The sequence below is a fragment of the Parambassis ranga genome, chromosome 2 (assembly GCF_900634625.1).
Source record: "Parambassis ranga chromosome 2, fParRan2.1, whole genome shotgun sequence".
Classification (NCBI taxonomy): domain Eukaryota; kingdom Metazoa; phylum Chordata; class Actinopteri; family Ambassidae; genus Parambassis; species Parambassis ranga.
In genome coordinates, this window is record NC_041023.1 from 27,399,028 (window position 1) to 27,412,161 (window position 13,134).

General features: G+C 40.8%; 1 protein-coding gene across 1 annotated transcript in view; it reads right to left on the reverse strand.

The window, feature by feature from the left end:
• The window catches only part of tmem178bb (transmembrane protein 178Bb), a 72,725-nt gene that overhangs the window by 18,772 nt on the left and 40,819 nt on the right, over positions 1-13,134 (reverse strand). Inside the window, exon 3 of the mRNA XM_028400710.1 lies at positions 11,055-11,168. Coding sequence (XP_028256511.1) covers positions 11,055-11,168 — 114 coding nt within the window. The remainder of the gene's footprint in view (positions 1-11,054; positions 11,169-13,134) is intronic.

Genomic DNA, 13,134 nt, shown 5'->3' on the forward strand with positions numbered 1-13,134 from the left:
TCCTCACCTAACTGTGTGGTTTATTAGGCCTTTTGTAGCCATGAATGTTTTAGTGTCCTTTCTCCAAGGCAGAAGCTTTCTTTCTTCTCTGCTTGTGTTGTGGAGACGGACAACACGGCAATGGTTTCGTCTGTTATGTCCTCTGTTGGTAGTCTTACTTGCATGGCTGCATGTTATGACCAGTTGGTACAACAGGCCTCTATAACATGATGCACCAGATGACAAAAATGGATCTGACCTTTGGAGAGGACCAGTGCTTACTCAAGAATAAATAAAGTTAAACAAAGCCTGGCAAGGTGGAGTTTTTTATGAGTGATATCATGAATCACAATAATCCAGGTAAACTGGCCCCCTGTAAGGACTAGAGCTTCTAGGGGAAAAAATCAGACCCTTTACTTGGTTAAAAAGTCCCCCATAAAGTCAACAGCTAAAACAAAATAAACCTGCTACTGCTAAATGACTGAAACAACATTACCGAAATTCCCTGCAGCCACAGCTGAACAGTCTGAACAAAGAAAATATCCATTAGCGCCTATTCATAATCGATAATCAGTCAGGCTACTACTAAAGTTAGATTACAGTGTTCATCTTACACGCACACTGAACTCTCTTCATGTGGACTGCACAGTCCTATAGTGAACATGACTTACACCCCTATCTGTGGTCCCTGTATGATGCACCACAGATAAACTGTTAAGATTAACAAAGCACAACAAGAAATGTCAAATTCTTCCCCACAGCTTGCAACTGAGTGACACCCAGACCTCCATCAACATCACCACAACTGTGTCCTTTATCCTGTGCGGTGTGAAGAGTACAAATTACAGTGGATGTAACATAATGTGTTAACAGTTGTTGATACACTGTACCTTCTCATCCTGCCTCTTAGAGAAAACCCATATGAGCCAAGGCTGGCTGTGTTCCAGACCTTCTCTACAACTGTGATGTTAACAGACACCTCAGGAGTATTTTTAAAATCAATATTTCTGAATACAATGGCACACAATGTCACACACTCACTTACACCATACTATATATGAGAGAGAGAGAGAGAGAGAGAGAGAGAGACAGAGAGATATTTTCCCTTCACTAGATTAGTCTTACTAAATAGTATGTTTGGACGTTATTAGTGTTATTAGAGTAGTGACAGGTTGGGAGTGAGTGACTTGTGGTGCATGTAAATTCTACTGCATTTAGAGGCTTGTTCGGTCAAACACATCTCAGCCTCTCAGCCCTGTGATATGCCTGTGATGACCCCCAGGACTGCGATAAGGTCCACACACACAACCCCGCGTCTGGACTAAAAATACCACCGAGCTGCTGACTGCAGCAAACATTATCATGAGTCAGCAAAAGGAAGCTTTTGTCTTTCAAAGGCTTCGGCAGCTGTTTTCAACTTGATTCCAAGCAAAATCATGAGTTTGTCCTTCTGTCCTTCTGTGTGTGTGTGTCAGTGGACATTTGAAACTGAGTCTATGCTTATTTGATTAAACATGAATTAATTCATTCATGAAATCTTCACAATGATCTCCTCAATATTTCGCACAGTATGTTCTCATATGTACACTTAGCATTAAATGATGTACATTTGTATATTTTATATGCTGAACTAGGTAAGAAATGTGGTGCCAGCTGGATTAAGTGTTATCTTTTATAGTCAGAATACATGCTGTGATATTTTTACAAGAATTATTTATTTATTTATTTTTGACATAATTTGATTTCCAAAATCATCTGGTGATGTCACTTGGTAGGTGGTTGAACGAACAATCTGTGACCCCGTTCAGATTTGTGCAATTTCTCTCAATCTGAACAGCGCAAAAACATCTGGTTAAAGCCAGACTGGGTTCAATACGCTCAATATGTTTAAGGGTCGACGACGCCATACTTCCGGGTTCTGGGTTCACGGGGACAGTATCTTGGTTGCGTATGAAAGCTGTGTGTAAATAATCTGTAAAACTACAAAAGCTTTGCCTGGAGTGTATTTTCGACATGGCTAAAAAGGAATGAACTGTGTTCTGGATCACTGAGGAAACTGAAAGAATGAACTAAACGAAAGAAACCGCATGACACATGCTGTCCTACCTCGGTCTGAACAGTGTCTCAACTTAACGATGCGACACCTAGTGGTTTGGAGGATGGCAAAGATGCCGGATTGAGCATGTGTTCACCGGATTTGAAAATTGGTCTGAACATATTTCGGATTCAATCTCACTCAAGCTGGATTGATTTTCCCCCAAATCCGATCGGGGTCTGACTGTCAGTTGCACATTAGCTTGATAAGATGCAGACTTAAAGGAGGAGTGATTTGACAACTCAACATAAGTTTAATTCCCAGATAGCAAGATCATGAAAAGAAAACATAGTTGCTCCAAACACATGGAGTGAAGAGCACAGAGACTGAAAAGAACATGGACTCCATGCAGAGCATCCTAACAAAAGAAAAAAGGCTTTTACTATCAAATCCTCTCGCCAAAAGTGACTCACTGACTTGCTGGAAATGTGGCACAGTTTCTCTACCATCCCTTCTGAATGGAAGTATGGAGAAGGGGATATAGGAGCTATTTTCAACGACTGAGGCAAAAGATCACATCCAGAAAAGGATTATCTACATGGACAAATATAGAGCTGCAAAGGCAACCATTAACATACACACACACACACACACACACAATCATAAATACAGTCATCCTTATTCACATTTATTTACATTTCCAGGTAATTTTACTAAACCTATTACAATTTGAAGTAAAAATATGAACACTTATGTCCAGAATGAATATTGAGATGCAGGGTTTCTCAAACTTTTTTGCTCCGTGGTCCAGTGATGTTATACCTCTCCAAGGCCCTGCATATGCCTTCGCAGAAGTATGCTAAATGGAAAGGCATCATTGCTCGCTCGTATCTGGGTTGGTGAACAGATCTCGCACCCATCGCTTTTCCGTGAGGTGAGGGTGAGATTTTGAGGTGAGGGATGAATCAAAATGATGCAGTGTTTCGATAAGTTGTGCGATCACACCGGATGACGGACAGACACACCTCTATTAAGCAGTCACAAAAGTGCTTCTACACTTAAAATTATAATATTGGCTAGTCTAAAGGTCAGGAGTTGGCCTTGGTTGTAACCTTTCTGTGGCCCCGTACTGGTCAGCGGCCCACAGTTTGATAAACACTGCATTAGTCAATATTGACCAGTATAATAAATGTGATTGACATAATATAAGTCTTGACATCAAAATAGTTCAATAATATAACATGACATTATAATTCAAAAACTTTTTCAATTTACAATTTACAGAATGTAGTAGTATATTATTTGATATAATAATGTATTCATTTACATTAATTTATTACTTTCCCTTATAAATTCATGTCATCTTGTAGCCCTTGTCAGTGTTGATAGACTCATTACCTTTACAGCGGCCAGCCACTAGGGGGCGATTGCCATATTTTTGCTTCATATTTGTGAGGCTGTCAAGCTGTTGTGGGGGAGGCTGCTATATTTTAGCGCACCTAAGACAGTGGGTAACAGTGACTTCAGACACAGAGAACATGAGGACTGGATCATCCGTGATGCGTTCACTATCAGACCAGGTGGAGAGAGCTACGTTCTCGAGAATGAACTGTACAGAAACACGAGAGGAACCCTTCTGAAGGCAGTCTTTGGGGCACTGCTTGTGCATAAGCCTGACAATAGATCAAACCGCGTGGTTGGTGGTTCAATCCCACCCTGGAGGTTTACCCTCCTAACTAGGCTAATCCTAAAATCATAACATTCAAGGGGCTGGATGGAAAGCTCCGGTGGATTTGCCAGTTGAAGATCACCGCTGTAGATTCTATAGCGTTCACACAAATGATGATGATGAGAAATATATTCAATTTACTGTATTTGTGTGTCAAATACATTTGCAATTGCCACATGAGATTTACCTATGAGTAAATCCAATTTTTTCTGCCAGGTGTAATACAGTATATGACATTGGATTGACAAATATGGTAAATCTCAATGTTAATGTACTTGAGATGGCTCTTTCACTTCCTGTTTACTTCACATTAATCTATCAGCACTATAAGACCAGACAACTATTATCCCCCACTGGAGCGCTAAATGAACTTGGAAAGCTAAGGCTGCACGGCCAGTGTATAATCCACAGCTGTCTTTATAGGGAAACAGGCATGGTTAACAAACAGACCTTTTCTCCCTTTTTGTGACCGCTCACATTGTCAGGTGGACGAAACCTACAGACGAACATCTCAGTGCCAAATGAATCCAGCTGCATGCAGCTTAAACGCCCTCTTCTGCAGCACTGATCGCAGTCTGTATGTGATGTTTGTTTACGACAAGCCTTACTTAAGTATTGATGCATTTTTGCAAGTCATGAAATATTTGGAGGAAAATACAAATGTTATTCCGACTGAGGATTTCCACAGATGTGTCTCTGTGCTTTTACTCGCAGAATGTTTGTGGCTGATGGGTTTCTGCTACTCAACATTTCAATGTGTAGGAAGTGCAGTGCCCACAACCTTACAGGTCAAGTGATGTCTTTCAATTTTAAGCTTTAAATAAGTGTAAAATGTCACTTGACTGTCAATTTGTAACATAATAGGTGCTGTAGTGTCTTTATTTAATTAGTTTTAATAGTGAAATTTCAGGTGCCCAAAATTATGGTTACATTTTATTGTATCTTATTAAATATTGTCTGTAAACTGCTTTATTGTTGATTGATTCAATTGGAAAGCACTTTTGTGTTGTAAAGGGCTCTAGAAATAAATGTTGATTGATTGATAGATCAGCAATATGCACAGCGCTGAGAGATCACACATCAATTGTCTAATATGTGACAAAAAATCTCTGTAATTTCACTTCTTCTCTTTCACACTGTTCACAGTCAGTCAGTGTGTGAGCAGTCAGTGTGTGAGCTGGTCTACGGCTGCTGAGCAGGCTAAGCTAAGGACCGCAGCAGTTCTAAGGAGGCAAACATGACTGGTTGAAAGACAAATGTCCACCAGGGATGTTATTTTTGTTCATGCAAATATCTGAGAAAAAAAATCAATGCGTGTTTATGTGACCTACGGTCAGAAGGTTGTTTGTTTCTAGCTACATCAGCAGGCAGGATATTATGTCCTGCGTACACTACACACCCAGACACACACACCAACACAGCAGCTTTCAATGACAAGCAGATTTTTTTTTATCATAGTCACTTCTAAGTATGATGATGCATTGCAGCAAATACAAAAGCAGAATGCTACTAAGAAGCGATGCATTAATACACTGATTTTTGCAGTGTGTGCAAGGAAGAGGAGACATCTGTGCTCTGCTAAAAACTTTAAATGAATTACAGTCCGACCTGGGTGTTAAATCCTTAGCTCATTGTGTCCTAGAAGACAAATACTGGTTCCTTACTCTGTTCCTGCAATGATTTAACAACCATTTAAGACAGTCAGCACAAATACTTCATAGCACAGACTATCATAATCAGTATCTCACTTTATAATAAGAGGAAAACATGCTGTAAGTAACACTTTCTTGTCCTTTCAGACAGTGGTTTTCTCTGCCGGACTGAGACAGTCCCTAGCTTCTTCCCTTTGGACATACATGGACGATCAGTGATGAATCACTTGGCCTGCAGGCGCTGTGGTCACGTGGCTGGATACAACTGATTTCCTCTAATCTAGAATGCCTGGAACACAGAACGTAATGAGGTGCATCCAGAACTGCCAGCTATGCATTTCTGCCCTGTTAATTATGTTTAATTGCGCTTCCCATCAATCATTCACAACAAGAGGAAAGGAAAGAATCCATCGCAAATTCGCCTGCTGCTCAACCCTTACACCTCTACATGCATTTCATGCTCATGTGTCAGAGAGATGGTGAGATGGAGTGTGTTTGTGAGTAATACTTGTCGTACCAATCATATCTTTTATTTTTTTTACCATGTCTAAATATGGAAACAAACTGATTTCTCCTTCAATTATTATCACCATAATTGCAGCATAAGTCATCATCAGAGGGTATGTGAACATGCTGGAAGACTGGTGACATGACGTACGACAAATCTAGAGAGGACTATGGACTAGAGTGCACACATAAGCAAACTCAGTGAGTTTGTAACCTCACAAATAACTGAACGTGTTGACCTTTCTCACTCATTGTGTCTGAACGTGCACGCACTCACATCCATGCCATCCAGCTGGAAGGTTGGCTGGATTTTTTTAATCTCATATCTCACGTACATGTCACATACAGATTTATCTTAAGTGATGTAAGAGACGCATGTAATAGCAGCACTCAAATCCCAAAGAAGCAACACAGCTGTTTAACCCTTGAAAACTGAAATAGAAGCTTTACAATGTTACTATTGGCTTAAGTGCAGCAGCATACTTTAAACAGTGTGGGTGGTAACAGATGGGTTTCTTCCCCTCCTCAAAGTTTGTAGCTGCCTAAACACGGATGTGCATGCTCATTGCCTGCTCTGGTTATGGCTAATCCCAAAGAATACAGCCGTATATTAATAATTATGCATATCTGGAATTATTATTGTAGCCTCTGACACAAAATATACTAAGTTTATTTTACAGCATCACAGTGCAGCAGATGAAAGGACTTCAAGGGAGAGTTAATCTCCTGTCACTGTTATTATTAATAACGTTATAGGCCACATATATAGACTGAAACCAATAACAAATTGACACGCCGGGTCATTTTAAGAGACCAAACATTACAATGTGTTGCTTTTTTATTGTACAAACAACTTCTAAGCCCCTCTAAACCTGACCAAAAAGTCTGCATAGTCTGCATTAGCGCTCACACTGTATGGGCAGAAAGCAGCCTTTCCATGTTCTTCTCTTAGTGTTTGATATGGATGGATCTCGATGTGTGCTTCAGTCATAAACATGTGTAGTATGAGTAAAAGTAAGTGATTAACAAAACATACATACACATGTGTGTGTGTATAACATGAATGAAGTAAGTATTTGATCCTATCAATCAGCAAGATTTCTGGCTCTCAGGTGTATTTTATACATTGTCATCATACTGTTACTATGGTAAATGGTGTAATGATAAACCTATGAAGAGGTACAAACAAGCAGCAGCAACCTCTAGAACTGAGACACAAGTGTCAAATATGTCCCCATGGGACAAAGAATTTTGTATTTTTAAAAAATTTAAATCCACTAAATGGCCTCAAGCATCAATACTAGTAAGAACCAGCATATGAAGAGACTGAGAAGTTAAGTTCATCTCAACAGGATGGAATCTGTGACCCTACAAAGCTTTTTTAAATAGCAATGAAACTGATGTGTCTCAGTGAGTGATTTTAAACCCCTGTCATCTTTACGCAGGCATATTCACTGCATAATCTACCAACTTGCAGCTGCCATATCATTGTGATGAGATTGAGTGGGAGTGGCTGACTGGTGAACAATTAGCCTCCACCACAACCTTTTTTAGCTGCTACCTTGGATTAAACACTGTCACTCATTGACAGCTTTAACCGCAACTTATGCTTCCCTTTTGAAGTAACAAAATCCTTAAGCTGCAGTATGAGTGAGAAAACCTCCTTCTATCCTGTCCTCACAAAACAAAACGTCAAAAATGAATGGACCCTTGCTGCTGTCTGCATCTGTGTGTCAGACAATGGAGGTTGGAGAAGGAATATGTACTCTCTGCTGTTGCTTTGATTATCAGCAGTAATAGAAAAAGGGGGGGGTCGCTGCAGCTTTTTTTTTTTTTGACTGACAGAAACAAATGAGTATCATGTTCATCTCTTGAGTCTTTGAAGTGGTGTCACAGTCGCGCCCAGCAGTTTCCTCAAGTCTATGTGCGAGAAATCGTCAGGCCTGCCCGGGCTCAATTTCACACACTTTATGAAAGTCAAAACTAGGTTGTCATTGTTACTTAATCCGTACAAGAGCCCTGGAGGCAGTGTGGGTGGATTTGGTCCAGGACATCTCTGAAGTTGAACAGCAAACTATTAAACTCTGCCTGCTGACCAAACAAGCCTAGAAGGGCTAAGAAGTTGAAGTTACTCAGCCGTAAAGAGCAGTTAGTTAGTCCTCCAGAGGCTGGGTGCACGGAGATACGTCTGTGTGACTGGAGGTGTTGTGTCAGTTGTAATTAATTGAACTATTAGCTTAAGTTTGTCTCACATGCCACTTGTTGCATTGTAAAATGTAATAGCGACTTGTGTGGAGCTTAGAAGAAGCAAGAAGAAAGTGTGAAGCTGGTTTAGAAGGTCTGTGCATTTAGATCTGATCAATGGTCACTCTATCTGCAGTCTGGACTCATTAGAAGCTGATTGTCCAAACGAAGACTCCTCAGTTCAAGGCCTACTTGTAATGTCTTATTACAAGTAGGCCTTGAACATTCAGAGCTGGCACTTGTTGGCCTGTTATTGATTTGGTGTTGAGCACAGATGCTCACAGGACTTTTGTTCGTTTATGCTTTTCCTTTTTTTTGGTTTCATACTTGCACTCAAGTAACAGGCCATCTTTTAGAGCTATCTCATGCTGATGTTGGTGTGCGGATATAGCCCTGGTAATAAGAACATTAAACATCTTTGACTGGAGAGAGGTGACCTTCCTGCCACATAAATATGAGCTATGCGTTTTTCCTGAGCTTTTACCAAGATGTTGAAGGTGAGACGCATCCATCTCCATTTCTTTTGCATGTGAGCCGGCGACCTGGAAATAAATAAGCAGGACATTTTAAGAGCAATCTGCATACGTAGCAGTGCATCTCTAATTTGGACCAATAAATGTGATGCCTTTTTGTCCTTGTCTAGAGTGCAAAATGTGTATATCCGGACATTACTTTGGGTCAGTGGTCTTCAAAGGGGGTGGGGGGACACAATAGTTCTACTGGATTTATATTAGGACAGAGCATGTATTTGATGAACATGTCTGCATTAGAAGAACGGCGTGGTGCACATGGGCATGCTTCTTCAAACATCTTGAAATCTTTCACTCTACCTCTTCTAAATAGTCACCACCAAGTACTGCATTATTGACTGTCAGGCTGGAGTGACACTGGAGAAGAAAGTATTTGAGAGAATGACACTATCAATACAAGTTCTGTATTGAAAAGACTCCCTCTAAAGAATATTTTTTTGGTAGTATTTAATTGGTAACGAAGGAGAGACAGGAAGCACTAAGGACAGAAATAGAGGACAACATACTGGAAAAAGAGGCTGTAGCCCATAATTATAAGTGGCCCACACTAACAAGTGTACTATCTAGATGTCCCCAAAGAAGTCATCAGCAGCCATGTTGAATCCAATACAGCCACCATACTTCATTTGCCCAGTAACTGGTTGGGTTGAGTTTGTTCATCAAACCATTAGATATGTGCTATTAATGCTATACTGTTTGGTATCTATCAGTTGAGAATATGCTTACCTTTCTCATTGCAGATACCAAATTAAACATCATCTAAGGTGATACATAACACATATCTCATGCTCTGGATATGTTACAGAATAGCCTCCGAATAGAAAGTTTTTCCTTCCTCTGCTTTGTAGCACAAAGCTGCATTCTGGCAAGAAGACAGAAGAATACAGACAGCAGAGAAGTCCTCTGTGGATTGTAGCAAGTGGAGCTTTTCCCAATCCTGTCACCTGACAGCTGAGGACTAGTCAGACTGAGATAGTGACAGTTTGAGGTCAGAGTATGTTTCCACTTGGCTCAGTGGCCAGGCAACTGGTGAACAGCAACAAGCCCAGAGGAAGTGCTCATGAATGGCAGGTGTCCTAAAAGTAAACAGACCTCCCCAAAGGTTCCTCTGACAGTACACTCTGTGTACACTGTGATACAATCTACCGCACCAGGCAAAAACAGCACAGTGGAGAGGGAGCCCTCAGATTACTCAGTGTGTTCTCTCCAGGTGCGGCACAAATAAAACCCATACAGTTAAAAATAAAACTTGCATCCACTGTCTATAATCCCGACAGATGGACACAAACAACAAACTGTTGATAAAGTTATTCTTAGATCCTGACCTTAGAACATTTGCTCTGGTCAAAGTAAGTCAAAAGTAAAAAGATAGTTCTGTATCATCCATTTTTTGTTTTTACTAAGAGGTCGAACTGATGATTAAAATCTAAGATGGCATGTTTTACCCTATAGGCAGACTGTAAAGTGAATGTCCAAAACATTCAAAAAGTCTAAATCAAATCTGTCTATCCCCTGGGTAACTTGGGCTTTAGTAAATGTGATGACAAGCTCTCCAACACTACACAGCAGGAACTGACTACACATCTGGGACCCTTTGTGAAGTTTATATGTTCTTCAGGGATCACCCAGGAACTGTCCACGCACTGCAGTAAGCTTAATGATGCCTGCTGTTAAATGGAACAAACTCCCTGTGCAACACTCCATTGATTTAATGGGTATACAGAAGGATGAATGGAAATGGAGATCTTAAATGGCACAGGACAGGGCAGGCAACATTTCCACAGCAAATCCATCCATCACTCTCCAAACCAATTAGTCCATCAGGTCCTCGAAGCAACAGAAGGAGCACAGACACCCAGACCTCCCTGTCACCTGCACCCTTCTCCAGCTCCTCCTGAGCCAGCATAGAAATATTATCCTACAGTGGTGAGATATGCCAGTCACTGGCGTATGTCTCTTAAGGAAAGCACTCAAGGACCTTTCTAATCATGTGCCCAGACCACCTCAACTGACCCCTCAGTGTGGAGGAACAGGAAGAGTAAGCCCAGCTATCCAATGAAGAAATGTGTTTCCTATCTTGTTGTTTGGTAGCTACCAATATTTTATGTCCACAGGGTAGTGGCGTAGACTGAATGAGTACATTTACCATAATAACATGGTACAGCATCTGTATCACTGAACTGAAGTTGCAGCTACAGTCTAGTACAACTGGCCATCATTCAAAGGCAAAACATGTTCTTTAACAAAACAGTTTTTTTAGCCTTCTGCCATACATTAACAGCTGGCACTGTTCATGTCATGATTGTTTTTGCTATAGGTACTTAGCAAAAACAATCATGACAGGAAAATATAGAAAATTTTGCTTATAACAGACTTACGGAGGGAATGCCATTCATCCTGCCTTATTGTCTTGGTGATGTTGTAGGAGAGGTTTTTGGGTATCGTAGCTGAGGAGTAGTGATACTTGATGTAAGAACATCTTGCAATGGATCCTGCAGAGGAAAGAAAAGCAAATCATTTTTTTTCAAATACAGAGGCAACATTGATTCACAGGTAATTACATAAGATCCCCATGTGATGACACACCCAGCACGACTGAACAGAAGGTTTCATGATTCAGGTGTAGAGGCTGCATCTGGGGCCAATCATAAAAAAAGAAAAAAAAACACTAGCCAGTCAGTCATCATCAGAACAAAATAATCTGAACCTGACTGCCAACACCCCCCCACCTCAAGTTATTTTCTTCACTTTATTGTGTTAAGTATGGCTATGCTTTGGTTGGTTCTACATGACTATCACAATGTGAGTATAGTAGCAGTTATGCTGTATGTTCTTATGGTGTGGCTGGGGGAGAATGAGCTGCTTCCTTGTGTGCTGCAATTATCTCTAGCAAGGCTACATGGCTTACTGTAAATTGTATTATTGGAGTCCTGGGAGACTTGAACTGCACACACACAAACCAATGTATCCATGACTTCATGGAACATAACAATAATTTGTGTTTGTGTTTTTCCTTAACTACAATTGCGGTTTGCCTAACCTTAAACCTAACCGAACCCTATTCTCATTTCAAATATGTCTTCAATAGGGCCATGTGCACCATCAGTTAAAAAAATGCAACTGCAATTCAGGGCATGTATCCACATTCTTTTCACAATCTTCAGAACATTCCTGGTGGTTCCATGGTGGTTAGCATGAGGTACACTGTACCTGGACACACACACACACAGTAATACACTGATATAAATGAGAAAACCCAGGAGACCAAAGCTGCTGACAGTTTTAATTATCCATTCATGATTATCTCTTTATCTGCAGTGCACACTGCACCCCGTCGCTCATGCAGAGGATGTGGGGCTTCAAGAGTTAAGGGGTATGAGGTCACTTTACTAAATTATTTTTAGTGGTACAAAAATTACAATCACAGGATTGAAACTAAAAATGATTGACATGTTTGTGAATGTGCTTCTTTTCAGGACTTAAATGTTTCAAACTTGACCCCTTGTCCTCTGTGCTGCCATCATAACGCAGCATTGATTAATCAATGGTGTTGATGTGTAATCTGTGTACACAGTGAAGGTTTCCCTTACAGCGCCCAAACTACTGGTACATCAGAGCTGCCCCCATGTGTGCAGTGTTTGAAACAGATCTTAACACTGACTGTGCGAGAGATCCTGCTGGCTTTAGAACACATACTCCTGCTTATCTTAGTGAGTAGGAAACTCCACCTAACGCTGTTTCGATTGCTCGTGAAAAACTCCGTTCCACTTGGTTCATAAGAGAATAACCTCACCACTGAAATCCACTCCATGTTTTCCTGGTTACCACAGCGCTGCAATACCGTTACTATAGTAACGGACCTAACAAAGCCAGTGGCTTACTTCGAGCGAGCGTAAAACACCGTAAAGAGAACCGTCAGTGGTCGAAGCTGGAGGAGGTAACGTCAGTGTCATCCCACAAAGTCCAGCTCATGCTAAGGCCTTACTGCTTTGTCACATGGCCCCAGGTGACGTTAGGTTGATGTTAAATCAACTTAGAAAAGTTGGGAGGAATCTACTGTTTACTCTCAGTTACAGTAGACGGTATTATTTGTCTGATGACATGTTGTTTGCCTTTTCTGCTCCCTCCCCACACACAATGGACATGAGGAGATTCCTAACAAAGACACGGAGAGTTAGAGTTGTTTTCAGCATTAACCCATATTGTAATGAGGCCAGGTTAGCCCCTGTTAGCCTGCTAGCTTCAGCCTTGCCTAGCCAGTGCACACAGCCACCTGCTCCTATTCTTATCAGCAAGAATAAAATACATGTGATGGACCGTCAGGACACAGTGGGGCATTATATGAACAGGGAAACACTGATGTAGCAGATGAGGCAGCGCATCATTATAAACACATCCACAAGGTTTGTTGTGAATTGAGCAGTTTTATAAGCAAATAAAGATAAAGACATGCATCTT